The sequence below is a fragment of the Sycon ciliatum genome, chromosome 13, assembly GCF_964019385.1.
Source record: "Sycon ciliatum chromosome 13, ocSycCili1.1, whole genome shotgun sequence".
Taxonomy (NCBI): Eukaryota; Metazoa; Porifera; class Calcarea; order Leucosolenida; family Sycettidae; genus Sycon; species Sycon ciliatum.
In genome coordinates this window covers 15923948-15943947 of record NC_088655.1, presented here as the reverse complement: position 1 = coordinate 15943947, position 20000 = coordinate 15923948, and the positions used below count along the sequence as shown (strand labels likewise).

At 47.4% G+C, this 20000-nt stretch overlaps 1 protein-coding gene across 1 annotated transcript in view; it reads left to right on the top strand.

The window, feature by feature from the left end:
* Positions 1-20000, top strand: part of LOC135829651 (pseudouridylate synthase 1 homolog) — a 26267-nt gene that overhangs the window by 397 nt on the left and 5870 nt on the right. The window contains exons 2-13 of the mRNA XM_065342044.1: positions 1268-1316; positions 2638-2896; positions 4657-4750; positions 5156-5224; positions 10237-10303; positions 10753-10853; positions 15012-15039; positions 16801-16879; positions 17519-17567; positions 18188-18281; positions 18629-18699; positions 19369-19413. Coding sequence (XP_065198116.1) covers positions 1268-1316; positions 2638-2896; positions 4657-4750; positions 5156-5224; positions 10237-10303; positions 10753-10853; positions 15012-15039; positions 16801-16879; positions 17519-17567; positions 18188-18281; positions 18629-18699; positions 19369-19413 — 1005 coding nt within the window. The remainder of the gene's footprint in view (positions 1-1267; positions 1317-2637; positions 2897-4656; positions 4751-5155; positions 5225-10236; positions 10304-10752; positions 10854-15011; positions 15040-16800; positions 16880-17518; positions 17568-18187; positions 18282-18628; positions 18700-19368; positions 19414-20000) is intronic.

The following is a 20000-nucleotide window of genomic DNA, read 5'->3' as shown; positions in this document are numbered from 1 at the left end:
TCTCGAATTGTCAGAAGTTGGGCGTAGCAAGGAACTGAGTTCTGGTGACATGTATAAAGGAGGATTTGTACACGCTGGAGATGCAAAAGAATTGCAGAGTTTGGTGTTGGGCAAGGAAACGAACAAACTCGACTTGCTTCACCGTCTCGACAACAATAAAATACACTCGCAGGTTTTGTGTTTCTTTCGTTACCATTTCAAGGTGTTAACTATTTTATATTTCCCCTTGGGTTTATTATCTTTTGTTGAATTACATGTATGTATGTACATCAGTGAGTCATAGTCTCTACATGTTGTACGGAGACGACACGAGATCACGGGACCTGAAACGATGTGCGTTTCCGACCCCGGATTTGGAAGTTCTTCATGATCATCCTTGGTCTATACAGCTCATGATCGCTGATATGCCAAATAACGTGCAACTAGACTTGGGACGGTATTGCAGAGTAGTTGCATACAAAGTTCAAAGTTGTATGGTTACCTGTGACTAGTATTCCTGCAGAGCTCAGGGCCTACCATGTACACATTGTAGTATAATGTGTATGCAACTTGTGTGCGATGCCCTCTCAAGTCTAGTTGCACGTTATTTGGCATATGCGGGCTTGATCTCCTGACCCCAAACACAACCAAGTTCAACTATGCTGTATGCAAGCATGTATAAGTTAGATGGGCCCTGCCGCAAGCCAAGAGCAACTGTACGGGCAGCCCAGGGTCGACCCCCCACCCCCCCCCCCCCCTGTGATTTAGCATTTCAGTGGCTTCTGTCGTCTCCCTGTGCACTATACAGCTCCCTGATGTACAGTCAGGCCTCGCTTATCCGGTCCTCTTTCATCCGGATCCCTCGACATCCGCAGGAAAATAGCTGGTCACAGGTTTACAGCACACGTGGTGCATCCAACATAACCAGTGTTCAGTTATCCGGTTACGTCGCCTATCCGGATATTTTTGTGGAAAACGGATGTGTGCGAGGTCTGACTGTACACCAGGCGCGTGCCCCGTATGGGTTCCTGGGTGCCCGGAACCCCCCCCCCCCCTTTTCCCGCTCACAATGCAGGATTTTGCTTCATTTTTTGAGAATTGTCCCGGGGGAAGCCCCCCGGAACCCACCCTTGAAGGGCACCTGTACACTAATCTCTGACTGACCATCATTGAGGAGCACTGTACTTGTTTGGATGGCGGGCGTAACCGTACATCCCTGCATGCATACACTGTATGAGTAACTTTGCCATGTTGGTGCTTTGTGTGCTTACTTGTGTTCTCCGGCCAGGACGATGACTCGTCGCCAGTCTGCGTTGCTGCTGCTGCCCTGCCATCAGGTATGTTGACATGTACTATACTGATCATGGGGTGGTGGCGTCCCACGGAAGCGGAAAGGTGGTTCTTGACCAGGGAGTTGTACGACTCCTTGTTATTGACCTGCCTGGTACGCGAATCCCGTCGAATTTTTTTATTTTTTTTAATACTGACAGGATACTGTAAAACATGTAATTTTAGGTGCATTAAAATTTCGGTGCCAGGGACCTGCCAGGTTTCAGGTGTAATTTAGAACTAGGTGACCAGCGTTCCCTTCACATACAGTTGATCCTCTAGTGCCTTTAAGGTGTAATTTAAACTTAGGTGCCTGGTTTCTCTACCGAAATCACCGAAATTAAAGTTACACCGAAAATTGCATGTTTTACGGTAGTTGGCACGTGAGTCGTCAGGCTACTTCTACTTGGCAAGAGGGTCACGTACGGTAGGAGCAGATCGGTCTATGGCCACTTCGTGACATCCGCAAACTTGCAGCCGATGTCAAACCTAAATTTGCCGTCAACGACCGATCCCGGATTACGTCACATTGCGAAACAATGGCTGTGCAGCAAGACCAGTATTGTCCCACAAGCATTATCCCCTTGGAATCGATTACATGTACAATCATCTGAGGTGACTCATCTCCCAATACCGATACTGACGTGTTGTCTGCCATGCAAGCAGAGAACATGCCTGGGCCTAGTTCTATTTTTGCTCGCAATGGCAATATTTCTTTCAAACAACGTGCGTATGATATGACCTAGAAAGAGCTTCTCCGGTGCAAGTGAAACAAGAACACAACGTGAACGCGCAGAGCACAAGAATAGGAGAAAACTTTCCAAGACACTTTGATGACATGATAATGTATCTAGGACTACGAGAGAGCTTGCGCTCTGGGGCTTTCACTATGCTGGCTAACCAGTGGTTATTTGGTCACACCCTTAGCATGCATACACACATGTACATCACTTTATGTTGTCACATGCCTGTAGCATAGCTCGGGAATTATTACTATGCTGTGCAATGGGAAATTCTGTCATTTCGAATTTTCAAAAACTGCGTTGGAAAAGGATATCGGTATTTTAGTACGGATCACCCTTTGTTGGCCAAGTGCTGAACTGCAGTCGTTATCGGAAACATGGTGCCTATCATTAATGTTCATAGAAGCCTTGGTCCGCCATTGGTTTATTGAGAGGGGTTGTTCAGCATCTGGTTTTGTTCCAGTTTTTCTTGTGGTTGTCAGTTTGAATCAAACACTAGCTTGCACTGTGACAAACTAGAGATATGTGGCTAATTAGCACTCTACATGTATGTGGTCTCTATCCTGTGTGTTTGGCATGGTTGCAGGAGAGTGTTCAACGGCAGCCAGTGACGTCGACACCCGTCACAGCATCGCCGCGTCATCCTCACCACCGTCAGACTTGACGTGCAGCACAGGAGCGGCAACAACGACGACGGCAGAGGATGCACCTGCAGCGGTAGCAGCAGCGAGCACGGAGTGTGCGGACAACGCAGCGGAGGCGGCTCCGAAAAGCGAGAAGGTTCAACGTCGGAAAGTGGCTCTGCTGCTCTCCTACTGCGGTGCTCACTACATGGGCATGCAGAGGTATGTACTGCTAGTCATACTCTGTGTGTTGCTGAGACAGTGTGTGCTGTAGCACCATAGTCCTTGCAGTAGGTTCAGTCCTCTAACCTTGTTCTGTATTTGTCCTACTGCGGTGCTCACTACATGGGTATGCAGCGGTATGTATACAGCTCTAGTCATCCTCTGTGTTTGCTCAGACAGTGTGTGCTGTAGTATCCTAGTCCTTGCTGAGGCAGTCGGTATAGTCCTTCGGCCTTGTTCTGGACACCCCCAGGCACTGCATGCAGTCCACTAGCCTTGCTCTGTACATTGCATTTGCTGATGCAGTGTACAGCCAGGCCTGTGCTAGCTTTCCACTACACAGGCTCCTAGTCAACGTAGAAACCAGCTACACGTGTATTTGGAGATGGGGCTAGTCTCAGTCTTAGGCTGTGCCTCAGTGTGTTCAAACGCTCCTGTAGAAACATCACCTGTCCAAGGGCGTGCTGGAGGGGGGGGGTCTCTAAAGACAGGTTCAACTTGATGTGAACACCAAGTGTGTGTGTGTGTGTGTGTGTGTGTGTGTGTGTGTGTGTGTGTGTGTGTGTGTGTGTGTGTGTGTGTGTCAGTCTGTCTGTGCGTTTAAAAAAACTCGTACACACACATACTCACACACTCATGCACACACAAACACACACACACACACACACACACACACACACACACACACACACACACACACGTGCAATGGCAAAGCTGTGGTCAACGGGGTGAATGATGGTGGGGGTGCTAGCGCAGAACACTGCAGTGCAGATTGCTTTGCTATCACTCTTAGCTGGACTGGTTTGCTTTTCACCTTCTGCTACTTGTTTGCCCACTTTGAGCAATGAACAATACAATGAATGATAGAGGGGGGGGGGGGGGGGGGGTGCTCCTGCTAGTGTGGAACACTGCAGGGTGCTATGCTATCACTCTTGGCTGCACTGGTTTTCATTTCACCTTCTACTCATGATTATTTGCAAACATGGTATTCTTGCACAGCACAAATGACACCGGATGTGCACCTATCACTGTGCACCTCACTGTGCACCTCAGTGTGCACCTCACTGTGCACCTATCACTGTGTGCATTACTGTTTGAGTGTTGAAACCTGTCTGCTATTTTCTCACATGCATTCCTTTCTGCACTTATTTATAATGGGTTTTCCAGTCACATCATCTTTCTCTCATGTTATTTGCATGAGCATACTGCAGACTACTGTTTTGCTATGAGGAATTCCTGCTGGTGGCTAAGCATCGACTTCTGTGTGTGTATGTGTGTGTGCATGTGTGTGTGTGTGTGTGTGTGTCTCAGACTCTTCCTGACTTTTCTTTCATTCTCCTGGGTGGTTACCAACAGCCAGTGCATGCCGGAGTATGTGGTGTGATGTGTGTGCGGGAAAAAAATAAAAAAGACCAAAAAGTAGGGATTCACTGGCCAGAAAAAAGCCACTTCATAGCTGTGTGGTGTAGACCAGGCTGAATAGTGGCGGTCAATTCTTCAGCCTTGCAAACTGTTGAATGGTGCAATCCCAGCACAAGTTGCTATGGCTTCTGCTGTAGCATCGCTATCATCGCCTCCGGCGATGGGCGTCCAATGGTCCAATGGTCCAATGGTGTGTGTGTGTGTGTGCGTGCGTGCGTGCATGTGTGTGTATGTGTGTGTATGTGCATATGTGCATGTGCGTGCATGTGTGCATATGTGTGTCTGTCTGTATGTCTGGTCTCTTGTGCTCACACTGTCCGTGTTGGCTGGTTTGCTAGGAATGCCCCGTATACCACCATTGAGAGTGAGCTCTTCAAAGGTTTACTGGCTGCTGGCTGCATTGACCCTGAGGATGTTGAGGACACAGGACGGGTAAGATGAGAGGTTTCTGTAAAGGATGGTTTTCTACATTGTCACACATCATACAGTGGGATGGTCCGGGAAATGCAAACATCTGGAAAGGGAGGACATTGTTCGCCAGTCTCTTGCTGCTTCATATTTCACACACTTTAACCTCCTACATGAAGAGTTTATCAAAATGAGGACGGTTTTGAGCTTGACGCTGCGCCCTACATTAACCTTGACGGAGTGTTGCCATGACCTTTGTCCAGCCATTGTGTTCTGCCAAGCTACATTCACTCTGCCGAACTAGGCAGGGATAGTGACCTGGGCTGATTTGTATTAAGTTTTGTGAATCTGTGGAAGAAATAATCCTGGTCATCGTACCCGTTTATTATAATCCTGTTGTGTCGTGTAACTGTGTGCATTAATGTGTAGATGCGATTTCAGCGTGCTTCCAGAACGGACAAGGGTGTCTCCGCTGTCCATCAAGTCGTATCTTTCAAGATAAGTTACTGACCTACGCATTGTGTGAGAGAGCAAGTGTGTGCGTGTGTGTGTGTGTGTGTATGTGTGTGTGTGTGTGTGTGCGTGCGTGCGTGCGTGCATGTGTGCGTGCGTGTGTTATGGGTGGGGAGCAGGGTCTGCTTAATACGGTAAAGTCACCTACAGCAGTCGATCTTTGTCTTATACATTCTGACGTGAGAGCCACTTGCGAGAACAGTTTGTAGGCCTCATCTGAATCATGCATGTATTCAAAGCAGGTTCATGTACTGTACTTTCCGGAGTACAGGCCGCACCCCGATTTTTTTGCCACAAAAATACACATCCACCCTATTTATGACCGTCAATTTGATCATCGGAATATGAGCCGCACCCTCTTTTGTGGGGTGAAATTTGAGTGTTCAGAGTTCGGCTTTTACTCCGGAAAATACGGTACTTCCCCCTAAAACAATAAATACTTGGTGAGGTATTCACAAATGCGTTGATACGTGAGCTGCAGAGATTGTTCAATGTCATGGACAGAGCTTAGAACATAGGAGACTCAGCGGAGGACGTTCAGGTGTCTGATGATTGCCTAACGGCATGAAACTCGAGGTTGCAACCAACCTGAACCTCCTCCGCTTAATCTGCTGTGTGATTTTTATATTCATTATTATTCTAAGCAGCTGCTGTGCTCTAGAAATTTGGTTCGGTAGAACAAAACCACTTCCAGACAATGAGTGGATATACAGCTTTGAAGTCTGTGTACTAGTATATATTAAAAAAAGGTGACACCGTAACGGCGTTTGAGTCTCACAAGGAGTCACCATTTGCTTGATTCCTTAGAGCAAAATTTACCGCAGCTGACAGGTCAATCGAAGTCGCAAAGATTTTGTTTCCGAAGTACTTGTGTGCACGTGGACATACATGTAGATTCCATGCTAGCATTGCAAATGCAATCTTCAGTAGTCCGGCTTGTGTTTCTAAACATGGCGTACTACTGGTCAGAACGGTTCACAGGGCATATCATGCCGCCTAAGAGCACCACACATGCTGCAGTACCCGGGGCGGGAGGGGGGGGGGGGGGGACGAGGAGGGGGTATTTATGACACCTCTGCGGGAAATCAAAAAAAGACAAGTCATTCTGTCTATAGGTAAATGCGATCTTTGCAAAGGACTTGCTTCGAGATATGTACGACGGAAATGAGGTTAACGCAGGATGGGGGTGCAGCGTACGGTTGAGTGGGATTCATCGCTCAAGTGAATTCCCGGGTCTACGTGACAGAGATCTGAAAATGGAGGCGCAGCTACTTATAATTGAATGTGACGCACAGTTGGGGAAGAACAATATGCATGGATTTTATATTTATATTGTCGTTTCCATGTGACTATCATCTGAAATCATCCTTACGCTGGGATTTGGACTACACTAACGACGTGTTAGAATCCATCCGTATTATTCTTCTGGTGTTGTGATATAATGCATGTGCTTTAAAAGTTTTATTGATATAATGACAATATTACGATAGAGATATTAACCCTTGTGGCACGGGTGAGAGGACGTCGGTGAAGCTAGTCAAGAGCAACAGAAAATGTAGGATATGGGCTATGTGGTAGTGAAGGAATCAGGGTGACACGGGTCTTGATAAGGTTGACAGAGATCAGATCATTGGCTTCTCTGGGAACTTCTCTGGGAAGTTTCAGCCATGCCCAGCGGAGTATGCGATAAACAGAGGGGACTGCAAAACACTGGATGAGTTATTTTTGGGGAGGGAGCGTGAGTGCCTAGTACTGCGCGAAGAGAACCGTAAGGTAAAACATGGGGGCACAAGTCAAGCTTCAGAGAATGAATGTGTTGTCTGAGCCCCCGCGACCAGTCAGACAGAGCAACGAATTGTTCGGGTTGATACGGTTTACTTGGCCTCAAACGACGAATAAGGGGACAAAGGAAAGGAGCAGGGCTCAGGAGGACAACGGAAACGATAAGAGTAACAAAAGGGCAGAAAACCACGAGAGAGAGAATAAAACGGACCCAACACGAGGAGCTGCGACGACTACAGAAAACGGAAGACCAGGAAAACGGCGCAGGGCCACGAGTTATAACCCAAACGGACCCAGGCACGAACCCAGGCACGGAGCCAGGCACGAACCCAGGCACGTACCCAGGCACGGACACGTAATCTTAGCAGGAACCAGGAAAAAGCGTGCAGACAGCATGCAATCAGCGTGTGAACAGCGTGCAGCTAAACTGCGTACACCATTACTCCGCCCTAAGATAACTAAGTCTCTCCTGAGACTTTACAAAGCAACAAATCTTTAAGAAGGGGAGGGGTGAAAAAGGGAACGGTTGAGCAAGTGACTAATGGGCCAGGTGGGTTTACACTTAACGACGGCACCAGTGTGGCGTATCCCCTTAAACTAAAACCCTGCAAAAAAACCGTCCACACTGATGTCGTCATTAAGCGAGTTGTTCAACCTGTGTGTGGCCCTTGGCTCTTAAATTATCTGAACAACACCAATACCCATGTCCTCACCGTCCCAACCGCCCCGAGGCCTAAATAATAATACAATGCGCAATCACTCGAGATCATTAGCAACATGAATATCCACCAAATAAACTACGTCAGTCGCATCCGAATCCTCCACCATGACTCCCAGGCTGGGAGAAGCCGGACGGGAAGCGACGGTTTCCACTGATTTCCGCCCTGGTACTCGCCGGCGGTGCCGAGCCCGGCGGGAGCGGCGACGTACACGCCGGAACTCCACCGCGAGAGAGTCTTGGTTTGCCGACGGTACAGGTGGTGATGTTGCGGGTGCGGGAGGTGACGTTACAGCAGACGATTTGCCACATTCGCGGCCAGTAGCTACGAAGTAAATCCGAGATGGATCAGCATATTCGCGTAAACTTAACAGAAAAGAAAACACAGAGAGCAAACAACTGGCAACGGTTCCGAACTTCAACATATTGCTACCTACAAAATTACGAGAGAGAGAATAAAACGGACCCAACACGAGGAGCTGCGACGACTACAGAAAACGGAAGACCAGGAAAACGGCGCAGGGCCACGAGCTATAACCCAAACGGACCCAGGCACGGAGCCAGGCACGTACCCAGGCACGAACCCAGGCACGGAGCCAGGCACGTACCCAGGCACGGACACGTAATCTTAGCAGTAACCAGGCAAAAAGCGTGCAGACAGCATGCAATCAGCGTGTGAACAGCGTGCAGCTAAACTACGTACAACAAATGGACCAGAACGGTCAGGTGTGCACTGCATCTATTCAATGACGACGTAGTATGGGCGATCTCATAACGGTTAGATGATGGGACCTATAAAAACTACGAATTGAAAGGAACACTGCATTCTGACTGGCACGGCTAGCCAGCATAGTTACACTTATAGGACATGAATAAAAGAGCGTGGCTCACCATCGAACCCCTGATATCAATGAAGGACAGAGACGATGAGAATTTTCAGGATCTTCTTGTAGTATTGTCGAGCAGTGTCCAAGCGCAATTACCGCAACACCAATCTACACGGTACAATGACATGCTATCACAAATGCAGAGTGAAGAGAGATCATGTATGACCGGCAAAGTCAACATTCTTCAGATCGCATACTGTCTTAACTCGCTGGTGCCAATTCCAACAATATGTCAATACTGGTAGGAAGCTGCGCAGCAGGGGTTCCCAACTGTTGAAAGTTCCACGCCCATCCAACGATAGGGAAGCAGCACCGGGACATACCAATGATGTATCCACTTGTCGATCTCCACGGACTCGGCATGAAGTTATCTAGTTTGAAGTACATGTACCATCACACTATCCGTCATGGCTATCTAAGACATGCCATCCACTCAATCTCTGGACAACTAGCTGTTTCAACCTTGTTTGGTCTTGTCAGCAGACCTCACAGTCACTGGCAGAACCAATCCCGATGAAGTCAAATGAACAACAACGCATTTTTAAACCGATTCAAAGCATCCACGTCAGAGTACCCAAACTGCGATCGACACAACGAGCTTTGCAGGACATGCAATCTATCATTTTCTCTCGTCCAACTAACTAACTTTGCTTGTCTTCATCATGCTGAAGCAATAACCTTGACTGAATTGTAAACAAGGACAGTATCTTGTTTTAGATGACTGCACCTACATCGTAGGGCGCGGTCGATCTCCAAGGATGCCTGGTTGTACCTGGTGTTCAAACTCAACTTCTGCCATATTTCCATCACACAATGAGACAAGGGACAGGTAGATGAATGGATGACATTTATTGGGGTAGACAAGAGACAAAACGAAAGATTACATGGTGACGACAAGAGAGAGAGAGAGAGAGAGATCGAATGAGAGCGAAAGAGTGTTAGATAAATGGCCAGGGTAGCTATGGCAATTATGGGCGCGCAGGTAGCTACACAGGCCAACAGAACAAAAATGTGAGTACGGGGTGCTTACATACCAGCAGGAAATGATACGGGAGACGGTACCTAACACCGGGATAAATAGGATATTGACCCGCATACACGGGTAACACGGTACCCTCGTATCCATCCCTCCTGCTTTGCATTCGGGACTGATATTCGGCAGGTATCACCCTGGTATATGGGTCTTATCCTGTACATACGGGAGTGCATGAAGGGAAAAGGAACACGCTGGAAGCTATGACCTAGGCTAGGGAGGGGGTCACTGGTATGTAGGTTGCATTCGGGGATAGAGAGGCGCAGGAGCTATGTGTACTAATGGTCAATGGGCTGCATTTGGAGCATGGTTGTTTGTCCTGTATTCAAACCGTTTGTTTCGTTGTGCCGCGTTTGCATGTGTGCATGCGTATGCGCATGTGCATATGTGTGCGCGTGTACATATGTGTATTTGTGTGTGTGTGTGTGTGTGTGTGTGTGTGTGTGTGTGTGTGTGTGTGTGTGTGTGTGTGTGTGTGTGTGTCCATGTCTCTGTGTGTTGTTGGACCGTCGTGGGTGGTGATGGCAACTGTGGTGGTGGTGGTGGTGGTGGTCCGTTCTTTCCTTTCCCTATGTACTGTAGAATGGTGGAAAATGCAATTGAGAAAGTCAATGGTTACCTGCCCAAGGACATCAAGACATTTGGTAAGTTGACTTACCAGAAGTGTTGAGAACATTGGCAGTGAGTGAGAGCAATGCCAGTGTGCTGGATTTACCGAGTACTGCTGAAGGAAGGGTTAGCCTCTATCAGGTCCTGTTTGTTGTCTATCTTGTAAGTCTTGGTACATGCAGGGCCAGGCAGAGGAAGTCCTCGTATCCTGGATGTGTCGATGATCGGGAGATTCCCTTGGACATGTTGCACAACATTCTTACCGGTACAAGTTGTTGCTTCTGCCTTGAATGGTCTTATCCCCCACCCCGGCTGGATGTTTTTGGGCTCCACGTTCTTTGAATCCTGAGGCTAATATAACTCACTTTCTGTCTTCGTCCTGTACAATTTCCAACATTTTTAAATGTTGGAAATTGTACAGGACGAAGACAGAAAGCCATTTTTCATGGTTCTGTGTTAACATTTGTGTTGGTTGTTGTTGCAGCCATTGTCCGTGTTACCAGTGGTTTCAGTTCTTACACCCAATCAACAGGCCGAGCCTACGAGTACGTTATGCCTACATTTGCGCTCGCGCCGAGCCTTTCGGTAAGGCTTTCTGCCTGTTTCTCTGCCTGCACTTTTTGTTTAGATGTGTGTGTACGTGTGTGTACGTGTGTGTGTGTGTGTGCGTGCGTGCGTGCGCGCGCGCGGGGGCGGGGGTGGGTGGGTGGGTGGGTGGGTGGGTGGTAACTGAAGAGGGAAACATCCCCGACACAAGTTGTTTCACAGAACACATATTTTTCGGTTTTACTAATCTTTTTAAAGGACTGACCGGTTTCGCTGTCTAAGGCAGCTCATCAGAGTGAAGAGAAATGTAAAAACACAACAGAATTTATGCAGGCGAGAGTGGCACTAAATTATACATAGATACAAGTAGGCCGCCAAAATGCTAGGGGCTCCAAGAGCATTGGGAGTTCCTAATTTGGAAGTGCTGCAATTCTGTTATGACATATGTGTAATAATGTGGGCTTGAATTCCAATATGGATGAATGCTTATATGGAACATGCTTTGTAATTATGAACAAGTTGTATGTTGTACATGAAAAAGCATGCAAGCCCAGTTTGTACATTATATCTGTCTGGTAATGTGTACAAACTTATTTTTGGCAAGTGAAGTGTCCCATGCCTGAAAATAGAATAGTATGTACAAAAAAGGGTGGTACCTAAGAGTGTATGGTTAGAACAATTGTTTTGTTTTGCGAAAGAACACCATAGCATCAGTGTTCTGGAATGATTCTTCTAGAATAGTTCTAAGACTATTGCCAACAAAGTGTGGGTGATAAGATGTAACAAATGTAACCTTATTACCAATGTTCTTCTTCTTCTTCTTCTTTGCTGGTGGCAAAGATGGCTTGGCGTCGACGTTACTAAAGACGGCGGCCAGGAAGTCAGGAGGATAACCACGTAGTCGTAGTCTAGACCAAAAACGCTTACGAATAGACACAATATCAATCAGCAGAGAATTGGTTCTATTGTAGCGGTGAAGTTCAGCCAGAATAAATGAACGTAGATTTGATCTAGGGTGGTCCGACTTGAATGGTATATACAAATACGCATTCCTAGGTTTTGATGTGTGCGATACATGAGAATGCAAACATTGTCTGTGATGGATCTATATATTTCTAAGTCTAGAAATATGCACTCATGGCTGGGAACAGTCCAAGTAAGGTTGATATCAACTAGATCACTATATAGACTAAGTTTGACATTTTCTAAACAAAGGTTTTCGTCGATAACTAGGAAAACATCATCAATGAATCTAGTAAACAAGTAAATAGATTCTTTGAAAAGGCTTAGTGTTTTTCTTTCATGAATGAAGAGAAAAGCGTTTGCTACGTTTACGGCCATTGGTGTACCCATGGCCATTCCATGAACTTGGTGGTAAATGGAGTCCTCAAACTTAAAATAGTTATTCTCGAGAACAAAGGTAATGAGATCTACTAGTAACTGTCTGAGAGGGTGATCAATTTCACTTAGGAGCTGATCGATAGTAGCAATGGTATCGTGCCAACACATGTTAGTATAAAGACTGACAACGTCTGCAGTGACTAATTTACTGTTTGTAGGAAAATTAGTTGAAGCAAGCAGTGATACTAGACTATTGGTATCTGCTAGGACTGTAGATGGTGTTGCTTTATTGATGATAGATTTTAAGTGGAAATCTACAAAACGTGAGGCAGGAGAGGTGCAGTATCCAATGCATGACACTATAGGTCTACCTGGTACTTTACCTGCGATAAAATTTTTATGAATCTTTGGCAAAATGTAGAATTTAGCTGGCTTAAAAGGAAAACAGCTAAATAATGCTTTAGTATCTCTAGTTGTGAGTGTGGCAGAATGCTTGTTGGAAATAGAGGAAAGCTTATCTGAGATCTCAACGTGTAAAGTATCGGAAGAAGTAATGTTGTTATAGAACTTCTTATCTGACAATTGCCTAATACAGTCGGCTGAGTAGGCTTCGCTATTCAGAACAACCGTGCCAAGGTTTTTGTCTGCATTGCAAATAGTGATGTCAGAGCGGCTATTGAGTGACTGATAAGCTAATTGTTCTCCAGGGGTGAGATTTCTTTTCCGTTTACTAGTGAATTGTGCAGCATTTACGCCGGCAAGCAATCTGGATTTGAAATCGAGTAAAGAGTGTTCAATGTGAGGAAAGGCTAGAGGAGGTGTTTTCTCCGAAGGGAGGTGAAAACCCGGAATGTATTGATTGTGAGACACTGCAGGCCTTATTCTATCAAATAGGTCATTCCATCTAGCTCTATTCGTTAAGCTCTTTACATCCTGAAGTAATGAAGTTAAAGGAGGTTAACGTGTTGTGGGTCTAAAACTTGAGCCATAACCGAGAACCTGCTTCTCAATAGAGGAGAAAGTGAATCGAGAATAATTGTGAAAACCAGAGTTTAAAACGAAAGTAAAGTGTTCTTTGAATTTTAAATTCCAAATGAATTTGAATCTCAAGTCCTTTACTGTCTTCTCTGATTTGGGGGGACAATTACCCTTCTGCCAGTCGATACTTTCCCTTGCTGGTTTTTTGGCGGCAGTTTCGGCTTTGCTCTAGGCTTAGGCTTAGGCTTAGGCTTCTGCTTCTGCTGCTGCTGCTTGGACTTTGGCTGTGTCTTACGAAAGGCTGACTGCACTTCTCGCTTAACTAGTTGGCCAATCTCTTCTGCAGTGGGTGGTGCAACATCCATACCAATGACTTGTACTGTGGTCTCTTTGGCTTTGGCCCTTGTTAGAGATGCTCTAATACTTCTGGCTAGAGCTGATGCCTTCTTTAAACCAAGTAAGAAGTCGTATCGGTACATAATGCTGCTACTGAACAGTGACATGTGCTTGTCTTCGCATAGCTCGCTGACTAATTGGTCTAAGTTAGCTCTGGCCTCGACAATGCAGCTCGCTTGATTTTTGCTTGGCAATTGATAACACAATCCTGGGCATAGACTGAACATTCTATAAGTCTTGCTTGTTCTGAAAGCTTGGAATACTTCTTGACGAGAAAATCCTCGTAAACTCTCCCTTCAAGCTGGGCCTGCCATTTATCAACCTTCAAGCGGTCCTCACTAATGATCTTCTCGCTCGTAAGGAGCCTATCAACACACCATAGAACGTACCGTTCGAGCTCGACGTCTGGGAGCGGGCTAGAGCCGGGTGTTGACGACGAGACGCACGTAGGCGTGTGGTGGGAGAAATCAGCTGGTTCTGCAGTTGCTGCCGAGTCGTCGTGTCGCTTGCGTTTAGCTGACGTTTCGGCAAGAAGAGGATGTCCTGCGCCGAGTGTAGTACCTCGGTGGGTGGGTGGGTGGGTGCGTGCGTCCGTGCGGGCGCGCGTGTGTACGTGTTGCGCGTGTGTACGTGTTGCGCGTGCGCGTACGTGTGTGTGTGTGTGTGTGCGTGCGTGTACGTGTACGTGTGTGTGTGTACGTGTGTGTGTATGTGTGTGTGTGTGTGTGTGTGTGTGTGTGTGTGTGTGTGTGTGCGTGTGCGTGCACGTGTGTGTGTGTGTGTGTGTGTGTGTGTGCGTGCGTGTCTGTACATGTGTGTGTGTGTGTGTGTGTGTGTGTGTGTGTGCGTGTGCGTGCGTGTCTGTACATGTGTGTGCATGTGTGTACATGTGTGTGCATGTGTGTGCATGTGTGTGTACGTGTGTGTGTGCATGCATGTGCATGTAGATGGGGAGGCAAGGGAAGGGATATAATAATGCCTCGGTTCCACTTATTTTGTGGATGTGCCTACGATGGAAATTGAATTCCAAGGTCCGTTGCCCATAGCATTTACTCCTTTCGTAGCTCATTTGCCAGTTGTTGCGATCCCAAAAGATCAAACTTCCTCCTCAGCTTGCATAGCTGTACTGTCGGGAACCGAAAACAGAGCACCCAAGAACAAACAGGCTTGGATTTTGCCAAGCGCAGCATACCGATATACTCAGGGTAAACTGTGCATAGACTGTTCAACATGAAACTAAGAATGGCCTGGGCTACGAGGCTACCCCCCTCCCCCCCCCCCCCCTCCCCCCCCCCCCCCCACACACACACACAGTTCTTCAGGACCATACACGGCAACTGTACTGCGCACAACAGACCAGTTGCAATGAACTGTCACGTCCATTGCATACGTCGTTTTGTCGCATGCCCGCTGGCCACTTCTAACCTAATATGGTTTGTTTGTCTTTCCGTCTGCCTTTCGCCATGTGCTGTGTCTCTCCAGAAATCCGTATCGAGCTACCGCGTAGACGGTATGTTGTTGAGTGCAAACTGCTAACTGCTATCACGGCCTGTCTTTGCACTCGCATATGTATTTCACTTATTTACTCAATCTCCGGACAGGTACCGTATTTCCCCGAATATAGGTCTTACACCTGTTTTCACTAAGCTTCACGGCCAACAAAGGGGTGTGACTTACAATCGAGCATAATCACTACCGAAGGGAGTATATCGAAACGATAATGATTATGATTAATGATATCAATGCTGGTTTGGGAGCTTGCACACCATTGTCAACCTGATGAAGGCAATTTGCCGAAACGTTGGAATGATTATTGTGAAATGAGTTGAACTATTGCAGCGTCGATGGAAGAGAGTGTGTAGGCTCTACTCTGAACTGATAGTGATATGGACCTGGAAATGGAGGTGCGACTTACACTCAGGGAAATACGCCAGCTGCATTTGCCTTGTTAGTACGCATTAGCACAGCTCAGAGTCACTGGCTAATTCAGCTACTTTGAATATTTATTTAGACAAGATCTCCTGGCGTGAAGTTGGTTGTTCCTACGTGGACACGCTTCCTGCCGAACTTGAGACTTGACTGATTCCCGACTGCCATCTTCCTCCTGTCTCCTGTCTCCTGGCATGTCACAAAATACTTAGTATTGAGTGGAGATGAAGGGTGAGCCTATGTGCTGGCCTAGCCTTGCCTTGATGGCCACTGGTGTAACATCTCCATTCACCTAGCACGGCCTCTTGATCAACTCTGTCTCTCAGAAGGCAAGATCGTGTTTGACGACTCAGGGGCGTAGCAGCCGGTCCGGCCGGTCCGGCTTTGGCCGGACCACTTTTTCGCCCGACCACGACCACCATAGTAAAACAATGCCAAAAGTGCCCAGAATGCAGGATTTTGCACCCTAATTTCAAAAACATTCAGCGGGTGGACATCCCCCCGGACCCCCTGGCCGGACCACCGCCAACGGCGGTGCTACGCGCCTGCGACTAACCTACGGTTGCACTCGGTGAAATCCGACCCAAAGTGCAAAGCAGGCGCCCTGGACCAGTTCCGATCACATCATTGTATTTGTACATGTGTACATCCAGCTGCATTCGTGCCACTTCCAGCAAGGCCAGGGCTGTGCAAATTGAGGGCACCGGATGTGCACCATGGGTCGGATTTCACCGAGCGCAACTGTATTAATGCTGTCCCATGCCTGTCCCATACCTGTCCCATACCTGTCTCATACCTGTCTCATACCTGTCTCATACCTGTTCCATACCTGTCCCATACCTGTCCCATACCTGTCCCATACCTGTTCCATACCTGTCTCATACCTGTCCCATACCTGTCCCATACCTGTCCCATACCTGTTCCATATCTGGTTCCATACATGTCTCATACCTGTCCCATACCTGTCCCATACCTGTCCCATACCTGTCCCATACCTGTCCCATACCTGTCCCATACCTGTCCCATACCTGTTCCATACCTGTCTCATACCTGTCCCATACCTGTCTCATACCTGTCCCACACCTGTTCCATACCTGTCCCATGCCTGTTCCATACCTGTTCCATACCTGTCCCATACCTGCCCCACACCTGTCCCTGTTCTATGCCCGTGGTGACAAGGATATCTGCTATCCAGTTCAAAGCAAGCTTGACCTGGTATTCTCTAAGTGCACTGTGGGTGCAGGGTGGGCTTCCAGCGCCTACACACCGAGCTCTCCTCCGTTTCTTTCTCGTGGCTTGTTCCGATGGAGGGTTTGTGATGGTGCTGTTTGTTGTCCTGCAGCCGACCGCATTGTGCTGGTAAACCGTCTGCTTGAAATCTACATCGGTACTCACAACTTTCACAACTTCACATCTGGAAGGTTAGTGACATGGGAACTGAATACAAGTGGCAAAATTGGAAATGCCGACACTGACAGTAGAATTTTGCTGCCCTCAGTTTGTATGAAAAGTCCCCCCCCCCCCCCCCCCCCTCCACCTGTGTTCAACCACTTGTGCTGGAGTTAGTTAGTTTGGGTTGGTGGCGACTTGTTGCTGTAATTATAGCATCAAGTTGCCACCAGCCCACTATACTGGGGATACCTACGCTGTGTGACTGAGGACCAATACCACTTATGTGTGGGTGCGTGCATGGCGATCAGTCTCAAAGAGTGGGACTGCTCTGGCTGTTAGCTCTCCAGCCAATGATGCCGGGCTTATTCACATGCTCCCAGGACACGTTTGAGTTCCGGAAAATGTTTGTGTGCACCAGCAACAGACTTTATTAATTATTGGGTTTTTCATTGCGAAAAAGATCATTTGTCATGTAATTTTTCATTGCAGTGTTTTTGATTCAGGTGTTTTGAATTTTCGCAAGTAACACAATCATACACTGCTGGCAACCATTGTGTGTTCTCTTGTTCAATGAGAAGTAGAACGAGTTCCTGCTCGCAATTTATGATAGAACTGCTGTGTACAAGGAAGGAGTGCTGATTTTTTTGTTTCTGCCCTTACTTGGCTAGACAATTCAAGGATCAAAGCTGCAGGCGTGTCATGCGTAGCTTCGGTGTGGTGAGTCGCTTTGGTTTGGCTTGATTGCTTGTAAACTTACTATCTCAGCTATTCAAGAAGTCGCCGACATGTCTAGTTCATTAGAACCCCCCCTTTTTTTGGCTGAATTTTGAGTGTTCAAAGTGTGGCTTATGCCCCGGACAATACGGTATGTTGGGATAAGACATTCTTCAGATAATTGAGAGGTTCTGCAAAACGAAAATGTGTACGAACCTTCGCTCTACGTCACGAAGTGAGAAACTTCGCACGAACTTTCGCAACTTTGGACGCGAAACTTGCAGGGAACGCGAAATGAACTTTCGTAGGAAGTTTCGTGAGATTGGGTCATGTCGTACGCGCACTTGGGGCAATTGGCGCGTGCAAACTACGAAAATGTGCAGAACACAAAGTTCGTGCGAAAATTCGTACACATTTTCGCAAGGCCTGTCGCGAAACTTCGTTCGAATTTTCGTTGTGCAGAACCTCTCTAATGTTTACATTCGTATTTCATGGTCTGGTGTGTGTGTGTGTGTGTGTGTGTGTGTGTGTGTGTGTGTGTGTGTGTGTGTGTGTGTGTGTGTGTGCACGTGTGCGTGCATGCGGTTGTGCCCGTGTCTGTGCCTTTGTTTTTGTGTGTTCAGAAAGAAGTTCCATTCGTAGAGGGCAACATGGAGTTCATCATCCTGCGTGTTGTCGGCCAGAGTTTTATGTTGCATCAGATTCGCAAGATGATCGGTATGTCTCTGCCACGTGTGTCTATCTTGGTAACATTGGTTTATCAGAGCTTTTTCTTACAACATCCCCCCCCCCCTTCTCTCTCAATCACTTTCTTTCTTCCCCTATTCTTCACTTCAACACACCTGCTATTGTGCATTGACTACATTGCCTTGACGTGTGTGTCTGTGTGTCTGCCTGTCTTTCTGTCTGTCTGTCTGTCTGCCTTTCTGTCTGTCCATCTCTTTGTCTGTCCATCTGCCTGTCCACCTGTCTTCCTGTATGTCTGTTTGTCTCTCTGTCTGTCTCTCCGTCTTTCTGTGTCTCTTGTGTACGTGTGCTTGGATATGATATGCTCTGTGTGTCAGGTTTGGTTCTTGCCGTGATGAAGGGTTGTTGTGATGAGAGTTGTATTCAAGAGTCTTGGAAAGAAGCTAGGGTAAGCCACCGGCCACCTGTCCTACGTCCTCACTGCTAGCATTGTACTTTCTCAGAGTATTCTCCACTTGTTTTTCTCTCTCTCTGTCTCTCTCTGTCTCTCTCTGTCTCTCTCTGTCTCTCTCTCTCTCTCTCTCTCTCCCCCTCTTTGTCCACTACTCCTTTCCTCCTCTGTCGATGAAGGAGAGAGAGAGAGAGAGAGAGAGAGAGAGAGAGAGAGAGAGAGTGAGAGAGAGAGAGAGAGAGGGAGAGCGAGAACGAGAGAGAAAGAGAGAGAATGAGAGGGAGAGATGCGTATTATTGCCTTGGTGGAGATGTTGTTACTGTTTTCTGTGTCCAACTGTTCTGGTTGGCGTTGGCTGTTCTAAGAGAATGTTTTAACTCTTCAACTGCCAAATTCGAAAAGTTCAGGACTGAGCAAAAGGGGTCAGAAAGCGAGGTTCCAGTGTTCATGATGACTTTGATAAGGACACAGTTGTAGTCAGAACTGTCCTGGTTGCATCATGTACACCACTGTACTTGTGTCTTTGCACTACAGTGCAACCACTCACTTATAGTCAACCTCGTGAATCACGACCTCGGGTACAACAACAACTCGTGAAACCATGCTCTTGTCCTTGCTAATTTTAACTTGATGCCGTGGTGTGTGTTGCCTGTTGTCCACTTGCAGATGGACATTCCCAAAGCACCTGGTCTCGGCCTGCTGCTCGATGTGGTACGTTTGCATGCATGTGTCTGGTGTTGCCTGCTTTTTCTGAGTATCACGGACCCGTGGAATCATGAAACCAGGGTATCACAGACCCAGTGTATCTTGGGCCCGGGGCATCACGGGTCAGGGGTATATCTGACTCGGGGTTTCACAGGTATCTTGGACCTGGAGTATCACAGACCTGGGACGGATCCGGGGCATCGCGGGCCTGGGGTATCACAGAACCCAGGGTACCATGGTCCCAGGGCGTCACAGCCCCGGGGTACCACGGATCCGGGGTATCACAGTCCCAGGGTGTCATAGTCCGTGTGGCTGGTCAGGCTTGTCTGTACCACATACGTTCGACCCCTGCTGCTTTCGTAGCAAAATTAATGATCGTAGCTTTTGTCTTTTGTTAAGTGTGAAGCTTTCTAATTTCAGAGTGCCGATTCTGTCCAAGCCCTGGTTTGAACATTGCTGAAATCGTAGGGTGCTTGTGCTGTCTTATACATGCAGTGAAGGCTGTGTGGGTTGAATGGTGAACTAAATACTTCGGCGAGAAATACACGACTCACACACGACCCTAATACAGCAGAAACATTCCCAGCTTTTAG